The sequence below is a fragment of the Apiospora hydei genome (genome assembly GCF_038363865.1).
Source record: "Apiospora hydei strain CBS 114990 chromosome Unknown utg000009l_segment0_segment0, whole genome shotgun sequence".
Lineage (NCBI taxonomy): Eukaryota > Fungi > Ascomycota > Sordariomycetes > Amphisphaeriales > Apiosporaceae > Apiospora > Apiospora hydei.
The window spans coordinates 1,087,864-1,109,199 of record NW_027117368.1 but is presented as its reverse complement, the minus strand read 5'-3'; the positions used below and the strand labels follow the sequence as shown (position 1 = coordinate 1,109,199).

General features: G+C 55.1%; 7 protein-coding genes across 7 annotated transcripts; 3 read left to right on the top strand and 4 right to left on the bottom strand.

Moving 5' to 3' along the window:
• Window positions 1-931: 931 nt before the first annotated feature.
• PG997_012103 (putative class I alpha mannosidase) lies at window positions 932-2,745 on the top strand (the record flags this gene model as incomplete). The annotated part of the gene is made up of 2 exons (XM_066816417.1): window positions 932-1,549; window positions 1,618-2,745. 2 exons carry the CDS (start codon window positions 932-934, stop codon window positions 2,743-2,745), a joined length of 1,746 nt encoding a protein of 581 aa, XP_066662109.1.
• A 351-nt stretch (window positions 2,746-3,096) lies between these two features.
• On the bottom strand, window positions 3,097-5,020 carry PG997_012102 (uncharacterized protein; the record flags this gene model as incomplete). The annotated part of the gene is made up of 6 exons (XM_066816416.1): window positions 3,097-3,568; window positions 3,598-3,939; window positions 4,028-4,139; window positions 4,253-4,515; window positions 4,594-4,635; window positions 4,692-5,020. 6 exons carry the CDS (start codon window positions 5,018-5,020, stop codon window positions 3,097-3,099), a joined length of 1,560 nt encoding a protein of 519 aa, XP_066662108.1.
• A 2,108-nt stretch (window positions 5,021-7,128) lies between these two features.
• Window positions 7,129-8,556, top strand: PG997_012101 (cation efflux family protein; the record flags this gene model as incomplete). The annotated part of the gene is made up of 1 exon (XM_066816415.1): window positions 7,129-8,556. The coding sequence occupies one exon, from the start codon at window positions 7,129-7,131 to the stop codon at window positions 8,554-8,556; it is 1,428 nt and encodes a 475-aa protein (XP_066662107.1).
• Window positions 8,557-9,612: 1,056 nt separating this feature from the next.
• On the top strand, window positions 9,613-13,187 carry PG997_012100 (transmembrane hyphal anastomosis protein ham2 far11; the record flags this gene model as incomplete). Its single annotated transcript, XM_066816414.1, has 7 exons — window positions 9,613-10,457; window positions 10,526-10,668; window positions 10,729-10,817; window positions 10,873-11,398; window positions 11,452-11,729; window positions 11,786-12,095; window positions 12,160-13,187. 7 exons carry the CDS (start codon window positions 9,613-9,615, stop codon window positions 13,185-13,187), a joined length of 3,219 nt encoding a protein of 1,072 aa, XP_066662106.1.
• A 491-nt stretch (window positions 13,188-13,678) lies between these two features.
• Window positions 13,679-15,404, bottom strand: PG997_012099 (formate dehydrogenase; the record flags this gene model as incomplete). The annotated part of the gene is given in 4 exon segments (XM_066816413.1): window positions 13,679-13,924; window positions 13,944-14,580; window positions 14,636-14,790; window positions 15,126-15,404. The coding sequence occupies 4 exon segments, from the start codon at window positions 15,402-15,404 to the stop codon at window positions 13,679-13,681; spliced, it is 1,317 nt and encodes a 438-aa protein (XP_066662105.1).
• A 2,061-nt stretch (window positions 15,405-17,465) lies between these two features.
• PG997_012098 (uncharacterized protein) lies at window positions 17,466-18,419 on the bottom strand (the record flags this gene model as incomplete). The annotated part of the gene is made up of 3 exons (XM_066816412.1): window positions 17,466-18,004; window positions 18,065-18,327; window positions 18,379-18,419. 3 exons carry the CDS (start codon window positions 18,417-18,419, stop codon window positions 17,466-17,468), a joined length of 843 nt encoding a protein of 280 aa, XP_066662104.1.
• Window positions 18,420-20,011: 1,592 nt separating this feature from the next.
• On the bottom strand, window positions 20,012-20,884 carry PG997_012097 (uncharacterized protein; the record flags this gene model as incomplete). Its single annotated transcript, XM_066816411.1, has 2 exons — window positions 20,012-20,622; window positions 20,737-20,884. 2 exons carry the CDS (start codon window positions 20,882-20,884, stop codon window positions 20,012-20,014), a joined length of 759 nt encoding a protein of 252 aa, XP_066662103.1.
• Between the last annotated feature and the right edge of the window lie 452 nt (window positions 20,885-21,336).

Sequence of the window (21,336 nt, the reverse complement as noted above, 5' to 3'; positions counted from 1 at the left end):
CATTACGATCTACATACATTTTACTGGCAAGTATGTATGTATTGGAAAGGAGCGGCTTTTTGAAGACAAATTGTTCACGCAAGGCAGACTTATATTCTTTAAGTACTTTATTCAGTCTAGCTGGGTTTGCCCAAAGTAACGAAAATATACGAGCTACATACCCCTATTTGACCTTCAGACAGTGATGCGAATCTCTCTCCAAGTTATTCTTATACCAATTTTCGGGCAAAATTGCAGGCTTCAGCTCACAAAAGCCTGCTGTGGGTAGAGTGCCGGACCGATACTGATCGGCTCACGACACGTAATTCCGGAAATAGTGAATCAAGATGCGTCGATTGCGTGGGATGGACGGGTTGCCGAGACCCCTGGCACCTGGAAATAGCCCCCGCATAAGGTCGCGCGGCGTGCGCGTGGGGCGGCCTTACGCAAGGTACCCACTGAAGCTCGCTTGGCAAGGAGCCGAGGGGGGAGCTTCGGTAGAGCTTTAGCTGAATTGAATTGAATTGGATTGAAACTTCCAGGCCCGATACTTACTGCAGTGGCAGGTAAAGCTGCTAAATTTGGTATATCTCTAAACCCAACCCAAGGTTCCAACAGCGTCTCAGGCGAAGCCTATCTTGTAGCTGCAAAGCTTTGGCGCCGCCCTACCGCTACCTACCGAGGCTGCTTGTGCTTTTCTGGCAGAGTCCCATGTCTTAAACGCTCTGAGCTCATCTATCATATTTATGTGGCTGGGTTTCGAGCACCCATTGACTCCCTCTCCCCCACGACCGCCGTGAAACAGCGACGCTGGTCGTGCTGTTAATCATCCATCATTGCAAAGGTACCTCTTTGCTACACACGACGACAGCTTCTGTATATATATATATATATATATATATACACACACACACACACAAAGGAGGCTATTCCGCGGCGACAAGCTTCCAATATGGCTCGGCGTGTCACACGCCTCATCCTCGGCGCCATCGCGCTCTGGGTCTTGGCCACCTGGTACTACACTTGGAGCCCGCCCCAAAACCAGATGCCAAACTACGGCGTGATACCCGACACCGCCGTGGACAAGGGCATCAGATGGAACAAGCCGCCACCGAACCACCCGTTGCAGAGTCTCACTCCCCTACCGACAGAGCTACCGAGTCGACGAATACCAAAGGTCCAGGCGACGCCGCCCAAGGAAGATGAGGATGCGAAGAAGATACGGATGAAGCGCCTGAACGCGGTCAAGGAGAGCTTTTTGCACAGCTGGAACGGTTACAAGAAGAACGCGTGGTTGAAGGACGAGGTCTTGCCGCTGACGGCCGATTACCAAAATCCGTTCGGCGGTTGGGCGGCGACGTTGGTGGACTCCCTCGATAGCCTGTGGATTCTGGACTTGAAGGACGAGTTCGAAATAGCCGTGAAGTCTTGCGAGTTGATCGACTTCACTACGACGGAAACGAAAGAAATCAACGTGTTCGAGACGACGATTCGCTATCTGGGTGGCTTCCTGGCCGCCTACGAACTGAGCGGAAAGCAGCACCCCGGCCTCTTGAAGAAGGCGACGGAGGTGGGGGAGCTGCTAATGGGCGCTTTGATACTCCGAACCGCATGCCCGTCGCTCGTTGGGACTGGCAGGCGTACCTGAAAGGCAAAAATCAGAAGCCCTCCTTCAATACGCTGATATCGGAGATTGGTTCGCTGAGTATGGAGATGTCGAAGCTGTCTCAGTTGACGGGGGATATGACGTACCACGATGCTGCGCAGAGGCTATCGGACGAAATCGAGGCCGGGCAGAGCAAGACGAAGCTGCCGGGCATGTGGCCCGTAGTGGTCGATCCGTCAGTAACACCGGTGCGTTTCGCGGGCGACTCCTTCACATTAGGAGGCATGTCGGATTCGCTCTACGAATACTTCCCCAAGCAATACTTGATTCTGGGCGGCGCCCTGGAGCAGCCGCGCAAGATGTATGAAGGCTTCATCGAGGTCGCGAAGAAACATCTCTTCCGTCGTGCATTGAACCCTGATGACCTGCCTCTCCTCTTCTCTGGCGATGCCAATATTAGGCGCAATCCCACCGGTGACCCTCTCGTCATCACGAGGCCTCGAGCACAGCATCTTACCTGTTTTGCTGGGGGTATGGTGGCGTTAGCCGCCAAGATCTTTGAGCGGCCCGCGGACATGGAGACCGCCAAGCAGCTTACGGACGGTTGCGTCTGGTCGTACTTTGCTACACCCTCGGGCATCGGGCCGGAGATCTTCACCTTCATCCCTTGCGACGTCGACCCCGCCAAGGACGACTGCAAGTGGAGCCAGCAGCGGTGGATCGACGCCGGCAAGCAGTACTGGTACGGGAACCTGGAGCCGGACGAGGTCCTCGACAAGTCCATCACGGACACGTACAAGGAGCGGAAGCTGCCCGAGGGCATGGTCGAGGTTAACGACCGCCGGTACATCCTGCGGCCCGAGGCGATCGAGTCGGTGTTCCTGATGTACCGCATGACGGGCGACAAGGCCTGGGCCAACAAGGCGTGGAAGATGTTCCAGGCCGTCGAGAAGCACACGCGCACGCGCACGGCGGCGGCGGCGCTCAACGACGTCACGGTCGCGAGCCCGGCGCAGGTCGACAGCATGGAGAGCTTCTGGCTCGCCGAGACGCTCAAGTACTTTTACCTCGTGTTCAGCGACTTCGACGTCGTAAGTCTGGACACATGGGTCCTCAATACGGAGGCGCATCCGTTGAGGAGAGCGGACGCCATGGGCTGAAGATAATTTATTGTAACTGGGCCGGGTAAAAATATAGAGCAAGCATATATATAGACGGGGTTCACCAGTAATATGGCTGATCAGATACTGCTTATAAGGTAACGTCTTGTATATTTGGAATGAGGTGGATGCGGGGGCACGAGAACAATCAGCAGCCAATCTGAGTCATTGGATTACTGATGCCTCGGATACGATTCATGAAACTATATGTAACCACATTATACGATCTATTCTAGTACAGCAAAACCGGGCAGGTTTAACGTCCGCGATTAATATGTCCAAAAGTATTAGTATAGTGTACCGTGGGCCTTCCTGCACTCTGGCGAGGCATTGGCACTTTGACAGCGCCCCTTACAACAAGGCGCGCCTGCGAGCTGCAGCCGCCGTCCCGTTCCCAGGAAGCGGCGCGAACGCCGGCTGGTCGACCTCGCAGCTCGTGCCCGGCGCCGGCAGCACGCCAGTCAGCAGGTACTTGCGGGCGGCCGTGATGGTGCAGGTCGACCACTGCGCGATGGAGGCGTGGCCGAAGCCCTTGTGCTCGAGCACGACGCTGCCCTCGAACGAGGCGCTCGCGTTCTTGGCCGAGGCCAGGGGCGTGACCGGGTCCGCGTAGTTGCCGATCAGGAGGATCGGGTGCCGGGTGCGGATCCCTGGAAGTCGCCCTCGTAGCGCTCGCGGGCCGCCATGGGCCAGCGCGCGCACTGCATCATAGTGGCGACGTCTTGGTCGCCGCCCAGGCGGCTGAGGGCGGCGCGGGCGGCGCTGGAGGGGCCAGGGCCGCGGGGTCCGTGGCGCGCAGGGCCTGGTCGCCGCAGCGGATGCCCTGGTAGGCTTCGTTGCCGGGGACCAGACGTTGACCAGGGTCGAGTTCGCGAGGAGGGGCCCGAGCCGGGCCAGGTCGGGGCCGCTGAGGATGGCGTCGAGGATCTCGGCCAGCTCGGGCCAGGTGGGGGTTGGCGCAGGCCCGCGTTGATGAGGTTCTGGAGCGCGCTGTAGTCGATGATGCTGGAGCCGAGGGCGAAGGGGGCGAGCTTGATGCGGTCGAGGAGGTCGTAGATGGACGACTCCAGCGCCGCGGCGGTGACGTTCTCGCCGTTGCTGGCGTGGGCCAGGGCGCAGTTGTCCGGGTAGGTGAGGCAGCCGTCGAGGAAGCCTTTGAAGGTCTTGTCGTAGTCGGTCACGGACTCCACTTCACTGTGGTGGGAGAGGGCTTCGGTTAGTAAAAAGGGGCTTTTTTTGATACGGTTGCCGACGTTTAGGGGGGGACTGGGCTACTACTCACATGCCGCTCTGCCACTCGTGGATGTTGACGATGCCGTCCAGGACCATCCGGTCGATCCGGTCGGGAAACATGGCCGCGAGTGTCGAGCCAAGATAGGAACCGTACGAGAACCCTGGAAATCGGCATGTCAGCGGGAGTGCAACAAGAAACAATAGAACAGAGGACGGAGTAGACATTGGCCCAAAGACGGGCAAAGTCGTTCTTTTGCCCCTGAACTGAACTCACCCCAGTATCGAAGCATGCCGTCTTCGCCGAGCGCGTCGACGACTTCCATGAAGTCCCTCGCCGTGAACGCGGTGCCCACCAGGCTGCCCGTGGTGTTGGCGAGGGCATTGCCGCAGTCGTTGGCGAGGACCTGGGCCTCGGCCCAGAGCCGGCCCGGCGTCGCGTCCGACGAGTTGGCCCAGTCCTGGCGCACCGTCGCCTGGCCGGCGCGGCGCAGCGTCTCGTTTTGGTAGCACGAGAAGGGGATGGTGTTGCCGGTGCCTCTGCGGGATTGGCGGTTTGTTAGTATTCACATGCTTTCATTGTGGTGGGCTTGTAGAGCTATTATTGGCTGTACGTACCGCGGATCGACAGCGATCAAGTCGAACTCTCCTCCAGATCCACTATATCACAGCTGTCAGTCTCATACTTTCAAACGCGGCCGCATGCGAACACCTACAGTGGAAGGAACGGCGCGTATTGCCCAAGCATTGTCCGGCCGTCGTTACCGGGCCCTCCAAAGTTCATGAGGACGCTGCCGCGCGAGGGCTGGGTCGTCGCTGGCACCTTGGCGAGCTGGAGGGTCAGCGTCTCGTTGGACTCGTTGTTGGTGTAGTCCAGGGGCACGAGCAGCTCGCCGCAGAGGGTGGGCGGCGCGGCCACGTCGGCGGGACAGGGCGCCCAGCGGATGGTGCTGCTGTCGTAGGTCCCATTCTGCGCGGCGGCTGTGGCCACGAGGGAAGCGGCGATGGAGAGCTTCATGCTCTTGGCGCGGGCGGTATGGACCATTGTCTTGACAATCTTGACAATGGGAGGGCGTGAAAAGGGGGAGAGGGAGAGAGGAAGGAAGGAAGTGAGGAAGACTATGTATTATTACTCCGGTAGAGGATGCAGATAGATATCTTGGCCAAGAAATACAATACCTTCGCTCGAAAGGCTTGGCGCTTATATATCACATCCTATACCTGGTCGTTCATTTCTTACATACGCCGTATGCCATAGCATGCGTAGCAGCATGCGTAATAGCGTGACATTACCCAGCTAGTCAGCGTGGCCGTGTAAGCATTCTGCCAGGCCTGCTTACTACTCTGTCGTCTGGCTAGTGAGTGCTCGAGCTGGTTGGTAATCTCGTAGTGCCTCCCTACATGTAAGGTACTTTCCCGACATAGGCAGGCCGTATTTGCCCCGGAAACGTGCAGCGCCTGGCTGGCTAGCTCCTTCCGGAACATGCTGCATAGCGATGTCCACGCCTATTGCGACGACGTCGAAAAGACCCCCGTCTCATATAGGTACCTACCAGAATAACCCCGGCTCCTGCCACCTGAACATCGATCCAACGCTCCTTACACGACTTATCTTGATTTGGGCCCTCACTTGGTATGTATCATTATGTAGAGTCGTTTCATTTCCTTTCTCTTCTATCTTCTCTGTGTTGTCCATCTTGTTTTTTCTATTCGTTGAGAGTGCCGAGTGCCGAGGTATATTACGAAAGGGGAAAGGCCATAAACAGGCGCTGCATAACTAAGGGGCTGTACAGCCTGACCGAAGGATCTAGTCGCGCTATGAGGTCGCGCTGGCATGGGGAGTAACTGGCAATAGAACCGCTTCACTAAACCACTTTCTGGTGTTGGGCTGGAACTAAGGATGGGATAGCCAGTAATGGGATAGCCAACTGGTAATGGGTCACTTGACAAAGACATAGCCGGCGATTGCAGGCATGGGATGTTATTAATAGCTTAGCTATAAACAAAGTCTTGAGTATACGCGGAAAACCAGTGCATCATCGCGTCTGGGGGTATGCAGTCGAATGGCTGGCTCGACAGGAACCAAGCCGAGCTCCGCCTGACAGGTGGTGGTTTCCGATAGTTACCGAATCTGCGACGCTTGGAGGTTGGAGCACAGCCCCGATGCACGTCCATCCATCCATATATGTAGGAGTAGGGACGCACATCTCGAGGCTAGAACGACGTCGTCTGAACTGTCTCTTCTTTCCAACTACTGTGGCTCTCACCGGTACAACCTTAAAACTCTGTTTTGACTGCATGATCTCAGTATACACGATGCTCTCCCCGAGTTCCCCATGATTTCGCTGGCCCTGGAACTAAGAAGCTGATGATGCGGATCGTCCGACCTGTTCGGCAGCACGCTTTCTGCCTTTGCGGGCCCAATGCACGCAATCGAATCGCTTCAGTTGCAGCCTGGACAGGCTGGGGAAGTGGCGAGCTGTTGTGGCCTGGCCTGTTGGCTGCCTCTTGATTTTGGCTTTTGCCCAGGCGCCAGGAATATGGAAAATGTCTTGGTATTGAAGCTGATCTGCATCTTTCCACTGCGACCTGATAGCGATTTGGGTGTTGGAGACACCGCCTCTGCTAACAGCCATCAATGGATCAATCCTTCCATGGTACAGTAGCTGACCTCACTAGTCCACCGCCTGCTGGTTATTCCTTTGATCGGCGACCACGCTTGGCGCGCTTGCTAAAAGAGGCCCATCTCCAAGTTCGCGATATGGAGTAACCGGACGGAGCACGTGGGCATGCCGATTGATGTCTTTGTCTTGTATAACCTGTCTCCGCACCCCGTCGTCTAGTCGAGATAAGTTGCTGGACAAAAGGATGATGACGGGTTTGCCTTGATGCTTTGCGTACTTAATGAGAGGCAACTTTCTTGCTAGTGACTTGAACCTATCTAACGGATTACACCACATTCCTCGACGGCTTTTAGCTTTGCAGCAGCTCAACATCTTCCGGCTCTGAATTACGTCGTTACTTTCTGGCGTATCACCAACAGCCAAATTCGAGCTTGCGCCAGCGTTTGCCGCGAGACGGGAAGCTTCGAGTACCGCAGTAGCTCTGCCAGCTAATTCGTCCGAGGAATCCCACCTGTCAGTTGATTCAACCATGGAGCCCGATCTGTCAGCCAGTATCACCATGCACCCGCATCCGTTCAACCTGCAACTCCCAGGAGGCAGCCCGCGGCCCTCGACATCAAGTCCGAGACTAGTATCTAAAAGTGCCGACACCACCAGCCAATCTCACGAGCATGGTGGTGTCAGTTCCAGTGTAGAGCCCATGACCGCCGACGAAGGCGATCACACCGTTGCCCGCCACCCCGCCGGCTGCATAATGGGTGCCGATATTGAGTCGCAAAGCACCCGGCGATACTCGGACAGCGATCCGTACAATCTGCAGTCCGCCTACAAGACCGACGCCCAGCTCAGCGAGATCAAGGCTAATACCTCTCGTAAGCGGGCATCCGCGTCGGCGGAGAAGAACAGCTCGTTGCGCGGCTGTGTGCCTGGGCGCAACCTCCTCCACGCCCGCAAGGTGGAGAACTTTTACAAGACCCAGAACGAGACCATCGAGCGTCTGTTGAAGTCGGTCGAGGAGCACAGAGCCGAGGCCAAGCAGGAGCAAGGCGACGACCACTTGCGCTTCCAGATCGCCGTTTGGGGCAGCTTTATCGCCAACGTCATGCTAGCTATCCTGCAGCTGTACGGCGCCATCTCGTCAGGCTCGCTGTCCCTCTTCACGACCATGGCCGATTCCATCTTCGACCCCTTGAGCAACGTGACCCTGATTCTGTCTCACCGGGCGGTCAAGCGTGTGGACCCGGACCGTTTCCCCAGCGGGAAGGCTAGGTTAGAGACAGTGGGGAATATCACCTTCTGCTTCCTGATGATGGCCGTCTCCTTCATCCTCATCGCCTTCTCGGTTCAGCAGCTGGCCACCACAAACAAAGGAGACGGTGATACTAACCATTTCCACCTCCCCTCCGTCATTGCCGTGGTCATCGCGTTCAGCACCAAGCTCTGCCTCTTCTTCTACTGCTGTGGCATCAAGGACAAGTACTCCCAGGTGGACATCCTGTGGCAGGACCACCGTAATGACCTGTTCGTCAACGGCTTCGGCATCCTGACGTCGGTGGGCGGCGCTAAGCTGGTGTGGTGGCTCGACCCCATGGGCGCCATCATCTTGTCGGTGCTCATCTCCTGCATCTGGCTGCGCACGGCGTTCCAGGAGTTCCTGCTGCTGGTCGGGGTCGTGGCCAGTGTCGAGATGCAGCAGCTCATCACGTACGTATGCCTTACGCACTCGCCCGATACCATCCAGGGCATCGACACGGTGCGCGTCTACCACTCGGGCCCTCGCCTCATTGCCGAGGTCGATGTCGTCATGAACCCCGACGCCAGCCTCCGCGATACCCACGACGTCGCCGAGGAGCTGCAGTTCAAGCTCGAGGACCTGCCCGACATCGAGAGGGCCTACGTCCATGTCGACTACGAGACTACGCATAAACCCGAGCACTTCCTGAAGAAAGATCTCTGATAAATAAGTCGAAGAGTGCGTTGAAATGTTTGAGAGTAGTTTACATGGGTCGCAAGACAACCAAGAAAAGAGGAGACAGGTAAAAGGTCCGTCTCTACTGTTCGTTATTAGGCATAGTGTTTGCGACATTATACATAGTGCTTAGTGTAATTGAAATCCGAGCGAGGACCTTGATGATCAGAATAGTCTTCAGTTGCGATTGTGTCTTGCTGCCCGTCACAGTATATTTCCCATACGTTTCCTTATAAGAAGCTTCCTACATGTTTACCATCGTATGTGTGGGTTGGAACCACAGCTTCACTAAGGACAACTATATTATTCTCATCGATGGGCAAAAGATCATATTACCCTATGGCACGGTAGTGTTACTTGCCGGTAATATCCTGCTACCTGCGTGCCTTGTTTCAGTTACTCGTTTTTGGATGTTCCTGGACGGTACAACTGCAGTGTGTGTGGTATTGGTTGTAGGTGATGATTGGCATGGCGCAGCCAAGAATAGCTGCGGCAATGTAAGACATGGCCTATAGCAGCAGGCTGTGGAGGTGAAATCCCCGATATGTTAGGTAACTCAACGGTGGCCAAACCAGCCACAGAAGTAGGATAGGATGGCTAAACGCGATTCTAGGATGATGTTATACATACATAAACCAACCAGCTGTCACAAGGAAGGAAGTCGCTTCAAGAGACGCCCTTCTGAAGATGCACCCCGCGCCCAAATACCACACCCCACGTTGCATGGTCTGTGCACCTTGACAGGTAGATCCTGACCTTGGGAGCTCTTGCAGCCCTTGTAGGGGGGGATTCCGAGTGCAACTACCACCAATTCTCTTGTAGATGCCCCGATCCTGATACTGCGAAGGAGCGCCGTGGTCAATCAAGCCAACCTCAGCGCGCCGAATATCCTGGAGCGCCGGCACCTGAATCAAGAGTGCCCAGTAGCGCCGCGTCGTCCAATCTAACAATGCGCCCCTCCAGACTCCAGTTTCGCGAGCTGCTACGTTAGCCTCTCCCTCAAACTTCATTAGCGGTCACGCTACTACCACGCTGCCCCTAACCATGAACTCGCTGTGGCTCTCCAAGGCCGGCGGCAACGACGCCGCCTCGCCCGACGTCCCCAACAACAAGGACCCCGTCGGAGACCTCGCAGACACGGGAGTCGCCGCCGAGACCACCACGGCAGACCCGCCAGCAGCAACCACAGCAGCAGCGCCCTCCCCCATGAACAATCCTGCCGCCGTCCCCATGCGGCCCGGCTTACCACCGAGAAACTCGATGCCGCCGAACCCGCCGACCCAGCCCGCTCCTCCCCCGCCGTCCTCGGGCTCCCAGCAGCAGCAACAGCAGCAGCAGCAGCAGCCTCCCGACTCGCTCTCGCTGGCCCAGCTGCGACGCATCGTCTCCGAGTTCCCCCGGAACGAGACCGTCGTCTACGACTTCGCCTACTCGGACACGGGCCCGCACCCCGAGGAGCTCGACGAGTGGTTCGCGTACCAGTTCTGGCAGTGGGTGCGGCTCAATGCCGCCCAGAAGTCCTTCGAGTGGTACTGGGACCAACAGGACACCGGCGGCGCAGGGGGAAGCAGCAACAACCACAGCAGCTACGCGACATGGGACGATGCGAGCGACGAGGCTCGGGCTGCGTTTGTGTCCAAGGCGCTGGACCAGGTCGGCTCCGGCGACGACGGTCTCCGGACCGCGGCCATTGCCAGGCTTGTGTATATCGTCCTGGGCCGGTGGACTGACACGGCCGGCACGCCGATACTGGGAGACAAATCGAAGTTGCGCACCGTGGCGACGCCCGATCAGCTCGCGGCTATAAGCTCGGGTGTGAAGTTGCTAGCGGAGCGCGGCGGGCTGCCCATCATATGGAATGCTTTACAGAACGCTTTGGACACTTTATGGTACGTTTCGAGAAACGGTACAGGGCCCATTTTTAAAGGGGGCGATGCTAATACTGAGACATTCACAGGCAAATAGAACCCTCGAATATGCCGCCAGAGGGCTTACAGGAAAAGCAGGATGAGCTGATGAACTTGATGACGATAATGTATACGACTTTACAAGAAATATTGAATGACCGTGCGGGCATGGCCGCGGTACAGGAGAAGTTGCGTAAGTTGCCGTAGACCTATCAGATCAAACCGGGAAACCAGTGCTAATCAAGCATTGCAGTCTCGCTCAATCCCAACATGGCAACCTATATACTCTCGGTAGTTGCCAAAATGAGGTGGCTTGAGTCTCCTACATTGCCCATGACTCATGTAAGTACCCGAACGCTGGGTTTGTATGCGGCATTGCAGCTGAAACCAGACGCAGATTCTCCTTTTCCTCTGGAAGTCCTTGTTGGTGGTCTTTGGCGGGACAGAAGAGATCGAAGAGACCAAGAAGGCTCTTAGCGAAGCAACCAACAAGGAACAAGCCAAGGATACAATCACGGCATCCCCCTTAGATTATCACGTCTTTCGGCAGGAAATTTCTTCGAAATACCCAGCCTACGTGCCGCCACAACTGCCTATACCCCTAGAAGCTGATAACACGTCCCTCCTGCCCCAATTGCCTAATCATCCTACTCGCAACAACGGTTCCAATGGCATCCTGCCTGCGCCACCGAATACCCAGAGCGGGGGAGCTTCCATTCTTCACCAACCAGTACATATTGCGACACCTGCTCCATCTCCGCCACCGTCGCCAGCAGTGGGCGGGAAAGGCGGGAAGAAACAGAACTATCAAACCAATCAGAATTTCCCCTTTATGTACCCTCCGTTGGATGCTACAAGCAACAGCGCAGGTGGCAAGGGGCCTGCCGGCCTCCAAGACATATTGGTAGGACGAAAATGGGAGGGTAGCGATATCCCGGCATCGATTCTCGAAGCGGGGAACTCTTCTCAACACGAGTGCGCATGACAAGAGCTACCCGGCAGCTTTGGGAAGAACGAGAAAAGTTCCTGAAGTTCGACCGAGGCTGGGATCCGACTCATGACAACGACGTGGATGATCTCGATCTAGACTCATTAGAGATCGGCGACGACGATGAGATTGACGATGACAAACTGCTGGCGAAAATCGAGGCAAGGACAGCCAAAACCGAGGGTCCCGAGATTGACTACGGTCCAGACCCGGAGAATCTAGACCCAAAGATCAAACGGCGTCTTGAGGCTGTCGAAAAACTATATGTGAGTAATTCCTGGATTGCCCAACCTTGTGACGTTCCTCTGACCATGAAACGTAGGACACTGCCTTGCCACAACTCCAATCAGTAGTGATAGTCCTGATGAAGACTTTGCTCTTTAACATCACTGCGGCCATCACCTTACCGCAGCCCCGAGGTCCAGAAGGAATGGCCAACAACTTCCGGGGACCACAGCAAGCTCCGAATCTGTACAGGTCTCATGATGGTTCTAATGGAACAAATGGGAATGCAGGCCAGGAGAGCCCAGATTTGTCCCTTGACGATCTAGATCAAGCACGTGCGCGCGAGATCGAAGGCAAGGCCTTGACTGGGATTGCTCTTCTGCTTTTAAAATGGTTCAAGATTTCCCGTAAGTAAAAGCAACCTAACGTTCCCGACTATCTGCAGATATAGATGCTGACAATACCCGACAGATGTTCTCAAATTCGAGTACATGACACAGCTGCTACTAGACTCAAATTATCTGCCGCTTGTCCTGAAGCTCTTCGCGCACCAGGATGTCCAGCAGGTCGTTGATAGCAGAACCGATCGGCTAGACCATAGTTTCTTTTACTTCTGCAATCAGCGGGCCCAGCCGGTTGACAAGCCCATGGAGCCCACGGAGATTGATGGTGCCGATGAAGATGAAGAAAGCGAGGACGAGGCAGCACCGCCTCCCATCAAGCGCAAGAAGTCTCCTCCCAGGTCTTCCCTCAATGTTAATGGCTCATTGGAATCGAAGCCCGAGCACCAGGCCCAGACCCGTCCTGAGGTGGACGAGCTGGGCTACCCCATCAACCCGTTGCCCAAGGAGCCCATCACCGACTACTCGCGGCGCAACTTCTTCTCCCTCATCAACTACCTGCGCATCCTGCAAAAGATCTGCAAGAACAAGGCGCACCGTAACCTGTTGTTGGTGCAGTACAAGTCGTCCAACATCATCCGCAAGTCGCTCCGCGTGCCCCAGCCCGAGCTCCGGCTCTACACCCTCAAGCTCTTCAAGAACCAGGTCCCCTACTGCGGCCGCAAGTGGCGCCAGTCCAACATGCGCGTCATCACGGCCGTCTACCTGCACTGCCGGCCCGAGCTCCGCGACGAGTGGCTCGCGGGCTCCGACGTCGACGCCGAGGTCGAGGAGGCCCTGCCCCTCGAGCAGGCCCTTCGTAGTTTGACCCACTGGTTCAACGTCCGCCGCTACCCGGAGCACATGATTCCCATGGGCAACGCGGCTGGCGGAGGCGGAGACCAGTCGGCCGAGAACGCCGTCCGCGACGAGCAGGACTTCTTCAAGCGCGAGCTCGAGAAGCTCGAGGTTGTCTGGTTGGCAGACCCGGGCGCTGGGGCGCAAGATGCAGGAGGCATGATGATGGGCGGGCCCATGGAGTGGGAACAGCAGCAGCAACAGCAGCAACAACAACAGCAGCAGCAGCAGCAGTATCCCGCTGGAATGGGATGGGGTTGAGAAATGCGACAATAGCCAAACGAAATGGAAAACGGGACGATAGTGATGATGAATTACACATAGATGGCCATGAAGCTATTCGTATACACTCTTGCGAGATTTATAGACCGAAGGGGGAGCTAGATACCTACTAAACTCTTATGATTGTGGATGTCTGACTTCTCGAATCATAAAAGATATCACACTCCAAGATGTATAGTATTCTCATACTTACCCAGATGTTGTGATATTCAGTACTATTGTCTCGGGGCCGCGCACCCATTCGTGGAGTTTTGTTGTAAATGAACAAACCCAGAGACACTCTATCACATAACACAAATAACTTATCGAGAGAAAATCAAGTACAATTTGAAATCGTGGTATTTCATAAAAATAAGACTAAATGCAATCGCTATTTGACAAGAACCTTCGGTGGTGGTTCGTAGAATTTACATATTGGCTTCACGGCTCCTTCAGTCGTCATGGCCGGTATTAATAATGTAGTTGATGGTTTAGTTGCCCTTCTTGGTGGGCTGGCGCTGGCCGTAGGCCTTGGTGACATAGTCGCCGTCCTTGACAATGAGGTCCTCGGGGCGGTAGTCGTGCTTGCCCGAGAGGTAGCTCTGGAGGATGGACTTGGTGCCGTCGGCGTAGCGCTTCTGGGCGTCGAGCGAGGTGCCGGACATGTGGGGAACCATGGCGTTGCCGCCGCCGAAGGGGTTCTTGGCGTAGCGGAGGACGTGGTCCTTGGGGGCGGGCTGGGGAACCAGACGTCACCACCGTAGCCACGGAGGTGGCCGGACTTGAGGCCTCGGCGACGTCCTCCTTGACGACGATGGCGCCGCGGGCCGTGTTGACGAGCCAAGAGCCGGGCTTCATCTTGGAGATGAGCTCCTTGTTGAAGAGACCGCGGGTCTTCTCGTGCAGCGGGCAGTTGATGGTAACGACGTCGCACTGGCCGAGCATCTCCTCGAGGTTCTCGACGCGGCGGCAGCCAATCTCCTGCTCAACCTCGGGCTTCAAGGGCTGGTAGTCGAAGTACAGCAGCTCCTTGCAGTCGAAGGGCTTGAGGCGGCGCAGGACACGCTCGCCGATGCGGCCGACAGCGACGGTACCGACGACCTTGCCCTCGAGATCGAACTCGTTCTTAGCGGCGGCGGCAACGTCCCACTCGCCAGCCTGGATCTGCTCGTGTGCGGGCACGAAGTTGCGCACCAGGGTCAGGATAGTCATGATGACGTGCTCAGCAACGGACACAACGTTGGAGCCAGTGACCTCGGCGACGGTAACACCGCCGTTGGTTGTGTTGGCGGCATTGAGGTCGATGTGGTCAGAGCCGATACCGGCAGTGATGGCAAGCTTGAGGTTCTTGGCCTTGGCCAGACGCTCAGCGGTCAGGTAACCAGGGTGGAAGCTATAGCTATGTTAGTGGCCAGATGCATAAAATATACTGGGTTTCTGGTACTTACGGGGTAGTGATGATGACCTCTGCGTCGACGAGCTCCTTGTCAAAGGTAGAGTTCTCGCCCTCCTTGTCGGAGGTTGTGACAAGAGTGTGGCCCTGGTCCTCGAGCCACTTGCGGATGCCGAGTTCATTCTCGGTGGTACCGAGGAGCAAAGGTTGCTGCAATTACCCCCAATGATTAGCCTTTCTTCCTGTGGTTGTATAAATACTTCCGGAGAGGGGAAGTTCCATCCTGTCATATCATAATGCAGTTGATCGGGCTACGGCATGGAACCGAGAGACCCCGGCCATTCTTCCCCTCATCGACCAACGGCCAGCCCAGGCTCCTGATTGGCGCTTGGCATGGCTGTAAGTGCGCCAGAGCCTGAGCTCCAACCGATAGGCGATGGACGATGTTTGGGTGCGGAAGAATAGCGTGAAGCCCCTCGCTTGCCAAATCCTCGCCTGACATGATGTTTTCTTCTCCTTCCTCGTTCAACTAGGGTTAAACGTACCTCTTCGGCGTGCTTGCCACCATCGTACAGGACGAGCAGAACCTTGACCTTTTCACGTTGACCTGTTAGCGAGCGAATCGAGGCGGGTGCTCCAAATGGGTTGCGGGAGGGTAGGGAGAGGGGCGCCGAGCTCTTGGGCGCCAGAGCCGGCCGTGATGCCACGCCGGCCCTGCACGACGTCGAGGCCCGGGATATGAAAGCAGAGGATGTTGATAGAGCCCGTGCAGAAGCAGAAACGGGACGAAGGGAGCGCTGAACAGAGCGAGCGAGTAGTACCATTTTGACTGATTGTTGTGTTGCTAAAGCTGTATAGTATTATATATTGGCTTTTGTCGTGGTGACAAAAGAAGGCCGGATGGCGGAGGAACGAGGAGTCTTATAGGGAGTTGGTGGCCGGTTCGGACGGATATAGCAACTGGGGCGTTGTTGGCAGCAGTGGAGACGATTACCGTGCGATGATGTCGTTGATGCAAAGTGAGTGAGGAAGCGAGGTTTCAGGACCAGAACAGGGCAGACATCGCCGTGGTATTTATGGTGCCTGGCATGATTCGAATCGAGGGCGGCAGGTGGCCAAGATGTTGGATGGTGCCCACAAGGTGGTGGTACAGGCTCTATTCAGCTCCGGCACGATGTGTTGTATACTTACAGCGAACAAAACAGCCGACGAGCCTAGTTCCACCACCTTCGTACGGTACCTCGTTGGGGTTGCTGGTCAATAGAACAGGAACCCCCTCCATTGATCCGCACTTGCGGGCCAATCTGGTCGTAGCATGACGGTAGCAGCAAATAGTATTGTGCATACGCAATGGCACACACGTTGGTTGCCTTCCGGTCCCTGCAACGGGATGTGGTGTGCGGTGTGTGTGCGGTCTTCTGTCTTCAAGTCATGAAAGCTAGCCCGTAGCCGCAACCGTAGGGATAGGCATTAGGCAGGTAGCCTTAGTCAATTGGGGGACAGACAGCCTTCCCGTCCCTACATACCTACCTAACCAACTCAGGCGCTTTCACCCCGCATCAATTCTTGCTTGTCGTGAATTCAGTATCGTCTCTTCCCGGTTGGTTGTTGGCTGCTGCCGACTGGCATTTCTCTGACTGATGCACACACACACTGCATGAGAGAGACACCCTGTCCAGCCAGAGCCGCCAGGATCCCATGGGACGCATGACGAAGCTTGGCTGTTGAGCCTATTCCAATTGATTGGGGCCCTTAGTTGCATCATGCCCCTCGGCGTGTGGCCGGATCAGCCTCGGAGATGTGTCGGTGTTGGTATTGCTGGGAAGCAGAGGCAGCTGCCCCGCATCCGAACGGTTGTTTTGGGGGGGCTAGTGGGATGATATCAGCTTTGGCTGCGGAAGGCCCCCTTGCAAGCTTGGCACACATAGAAGCCGTCCCCGTAAGGTAGGCAGTAGGCTGGTAGGCTCTTTTGATGACAGACTGGGCCCCGCCTTTGCTGCATCCAGCACTCGCTCGCATTGAAGAGGCCAGTCTGTCAGTCTGTCAGTCCACGCAATAGCAAATTACTCGGCATGACGGTGCTAGTCAGTAGCCAGCTTCGCAATGATTGATGCCGTCCCACCTCTTACTAAACTCTTCTCGCATTGACTCGTAGGCCGGCAGAATGTCGAATATCAGAAACGGAAAAGACACAGTAATCCAGGCAATTAGACAGTTCTCTTGCCAAGCAGACAAGCGTGATCGGTAAGCCCAAAAGTCGGGGCTGGGTGTGACGGCAGCATGTGCCTAGATTGCGGGGAAAGGAGCAGGTGCCCACATTTCCAGGCCTTATTCTCAATCAGAATCGCAAGAGCTAAACATTCCGAGATTCCTCCATGCCCTCCCTTGGTTCTACCAGCTAGCGAAACAGCAACACACAGTCTGGCCTACGGTATCTGGCAGTCTGGCAACTAGAATATCACTTACAAACCATTGACAGATCGCTCGACTTCCCGAGTTATCACCTAATAAAATGGCCTCGGCTTCGCATTTGATTGGTTCCAGCAGGAAGCTCGGGGGGAACAAGAGGCGTCGCCAGCCTGTAATACATATTTGATCCGGCAGATCAGGCGGTTGGTTGTTTTTACCACTTGCGGGTAAACCATTCGGCCTTGTTGAGAGGGGGTCGGTCTATCATACGACCACGTGAGGCATCAATGCTCAGAATAGGGGCTGGCTTGCATGCCAAATATGTGTACCTACTTGTCAAAGATATCCTCTTTTGATCTTCTCAATTCGCAGTCCGCATTCGACAGACTACGGGCTAACGGCGCCGTTACGAACTAGCTGATGCTCCCAATCTGCAAGAATACAACCAGGACAGCCGAGTATCTGTAGACGGTCTGTCAGTGCTCTCCCGAGGTAAGCTCTTGCGGCAATTGACAACTACTTACCCTGCTGCTACAGCCAGGATCTCGAACGGCTTGGCCAAAGTAGCAGACGTGAGAACCGCCAAAAGCAGGACGTTGAAGCCGGTGATGATTCCCAGCCGCGCGAACATGTTGTGAGTAACGGCCAAGATCCACAAGGGGCTGATGAGCATAGTCGCTGCCGTCACGAATATTACTGGTACTGTCACAGCATCTATCGGTTCGTTCTTGACCATGTACTGTGGCATCTCCGGCACGATGCCGGTGGCCTGCCAGGAACCCAAACAGGTCCGACGTTGAGCTTAGGATATGTCGTTCAAACAGGCGGCGCAACAGCGACTTGGGCTTTGCGAGCGTGATGAGGTCACGGGATTTGAGGAACTCGAGCTCTTCCCGGTGGATAGGGTTGTTGTTGTTCTCAAGCCAGTTTCGAATATTTTCAACATTTTCTTCTGGGGCGATAGGTATTGCTTTCACTTGCGTGTAGCGGCAGAGCAACTCATCTAGACTCAATACTGTTATTGCAACGTGATAACAATGATATCAAAAGGGGGAACTCATAAGGTTCACCGTACCATAGTTCTTCAACTCGGCACATATCCGTTTGACTAGGTTCTTTCGTTCTGGCTGATCTCTACGCACAGATCCGTTGTCGACATCTGGCGCGTTCCTGTCACTGTATTTCGCATCAAGAGCATCCAGTTCTTCTTCGAGCATCGCAATTTCATCCTGCAGAGTGATGAGAACTCGGCAGTGAAGTCGATCGTATCTTCTGATGACAAAAAAATCGTCGGCCAAGGACGAGTACGTAGCAAAGTCCGGATACCCAATGTATTTCCTATCCGAGTCAGTATACCTAGCTTCTGGAATAGTAGCAAGCAGTACTGACCATGACTTTTCGAGTACCTCTTTCCTTGATAAGATGCTCATTTCGATATCCCCATCCATCACACAGTTATGGCTCTCTCTTTTGGATGGATGCTTGAAAATCGAAGTAGTGTTGGAGATGCCGATGTATCAAGCCTTGCACATACCCTTTTCTTAGGTGTCATTGTTGTAAGCCATAGGCGGGAGCCTCGCCATATTTAGGTGTTGATGCCTGACGGGGCTATGCAGCATAGCCCCTCATTTGTATAACATCAAATGGCCTACAAATCCCCCTCAATCCGGAGCATTCGAGTCTCTTGAAAATTCCCAATCTCCGCCAATTTCAACCAAGATCTAAGAATCCAGGCAGTATATTGACTATTATACATATTTTCCACGAACACACGAAGCGCCTGTCACGATGCCTACGGCTATCGCAACTAATTCGGTCGGTCTTCTCCGATCCAGAAATAAAACGCCCCTGAGCAAACAACATGATGGCGAGAACAAACTCTGGGGTAAGACAAGGCAAAGCAAGGTCACACTTCCACAATCTTTGGACAGGCCTGGAGAATCTGGTGGAGGTTCAAACAACGGGGTGCACCACCAAATGGGGGTAGTGGAGGACCGCCGGGCGCGCCCGGCGGAGGTGGGAGACCACCCGGCGACGGGGGCGGTAATCCACCAGACGGCGGTGGAGGGGGCCACCGGACGACGCTGGACCAGGAGAGGTCCCAATGTCCATCAATAGGAGACCAAGAAACAGCGACAATATTAGATGGATTTGCGTAAGTCAAGAACCCCCTATGCGGAGTTCTACAGAGTAAACTGACTTTCCTTTGAAAAAGTCCCACTGCAATGTGGCAAATCTCAGTTATGATTATGACGCCAGCTGCCCATACTGCTTTGAAGCAAGAGGGCCTGGAGTTAGCAGTTACATACCGCAATGATAGAGAGTTGAAGGTGTACCTATTTGGGCGGGACAGACATCAAACTGATGAAACGAACTTTAGATTTAAAGAAGAAAAGAGTCAATATTCCCTTTCCATCGTGCAACATAGTCGGTCCCTTGTTATCGCCGGGAAACCCGTGGAAATATCTCGGCAATCTTGTTGCCGCTGTATGGACAAGCCTCGGTGCGCCGCGACTATCCAGTAACCCGGATAGCCATTTCAAATCAGACAACGTGGCTAATAGAGGCTAGTTATAGATGGAGTAGCATCATCGGCATAGTCCAGAGTACTATATATGTTCTTCGGGGAGCACTGCTATTTGCCGGCTTGGTCCTGGACTAGAACAACGCCTCTAAACGCATAAGAGCTCCTGATCCTGAACCCCTATGCATGGAGCCCATCCATCTCCTATGTCTGTATATTGGAACATCTGTTTAGGTTAGTCTGCTGCGAATACTTACCTAAGTACAAATCGCTGCTTAGTGACAAGTATGAGGTTCCACAAGATTGTCGACTCGTATGGTTGTACAACTCGATTAGTCTCCCTGACCAAACCTACTACTTGCTAGGTTGAAAGCACACTTCACATATCTGCAAATCAAACGCGAAGTTGGTTCGAACTTTTCTTCTTCTGTATTTGTCTTTTATCCCTTATAATCTATGCCCACGCTGTTTCCCACCCCTAACCTATATAGGCAGTTCTCACAGAGCAAAGAACACAGCCGCCACGACGGCAATACCCGTCAGCATGCCGCTAGCCTGGCGCGACCACGCCTCGCCCTTGACGGGGAGACCAGTCTGCTTGCCGGGGTTGGTCGCGCTGCCGGTGCCCTTGGCGGTGCCGGGCGTGGTGGAGTTGCCCTTGGCGCCGCCCTTGGTCGCGTCGGCGGCGGGGCCAGCGTTGGAGACGGTGAAGAAGTTGCCCGCGACGACCTTGTCCTGCAGCTTGGCCTTGGTCAGGACCGCCTCGGCCTGGAACCCCTGGCGGTTCGCCGCCGCGTCCGTCAGCACCTTGAGCTGGTCCGGCGTCGCGGCGGACGTGTCGACCAGGATCTCGGTGTAGCGATGCTGGAGCGGCGTGCGCGCGGGCGGCGAGGGCCCGAAGTACGGGGCCGCGGCCTTGACGGTGCCGGGCACGGTGAGAGCGGAGCCGGCGCCGCTGGCGGCGACGGTCAGACCGGTCTGCATCCAGTGGAGAAGCGTATTGGTCTTGCCGGCGGTGTCGGTCGGGATGTCAAGATCGATCATCATGACAGCGAAAGACTTGCCCTCGAGCTTCTTGCTCGTGGAGAGGGTAGGCGCATTGGCGGTTGCTGTGGGGCACATTGCATGTTAGCGCTCTCATCTTCATCTCTAGGGCTTCGCGATTCGAGCGCGCTGCTGCTTGCTCCTCCCTTCCCTCTTTCAGGATCGTGCTGTTGACTTACCGGCCTTGGTGAGCTCCTTTCCGCCCGTACCATCAGTCTTGCCGAACATCACAGTCAGAGGGTTTTGGGTGGCGGGTGTGAAGCCACTGGGCGTGGACGCCAACGACAGGGTGGCCGCGGCCAGGACAGTGACAAATGAGTACAACATGGTGAAGTCGGATGATGTAGGTGTATATACGTTATATAATCACAGGAAAGGAGGAAGAAATAAGTCTATAAAAAGAACAGATGAAGAAGTGAGAAGTGAAGATGATGCAGATGGCCAGCAACGCAGTGTGGGTATAGGATGATAACCGGAGATCGTCTGTTTGAATTAACAGTGAGTCCCTGAAGAGAAGGTTGAAACGAGCGGTACGGGATGCTATCGACTATATATCCCAGAATGATGCTTCAAATTTTCTACAACGAGCGTGTCGAGAGATGGGGCATGCAGATGGAGAGGGAGAGAGGGTTTGAAGTTCAGGAACAGGGTCCGGCAGGCTAGTAAAAATGCCCAGAGTCTGTAACCTACTGTCGATCGCTCAGACAGACATTACCCCTGAATTGAAACGGGTTGGTGGGGGCTGCTACGTGCCAAGCACCGTAAGAGCTTAGCAAATC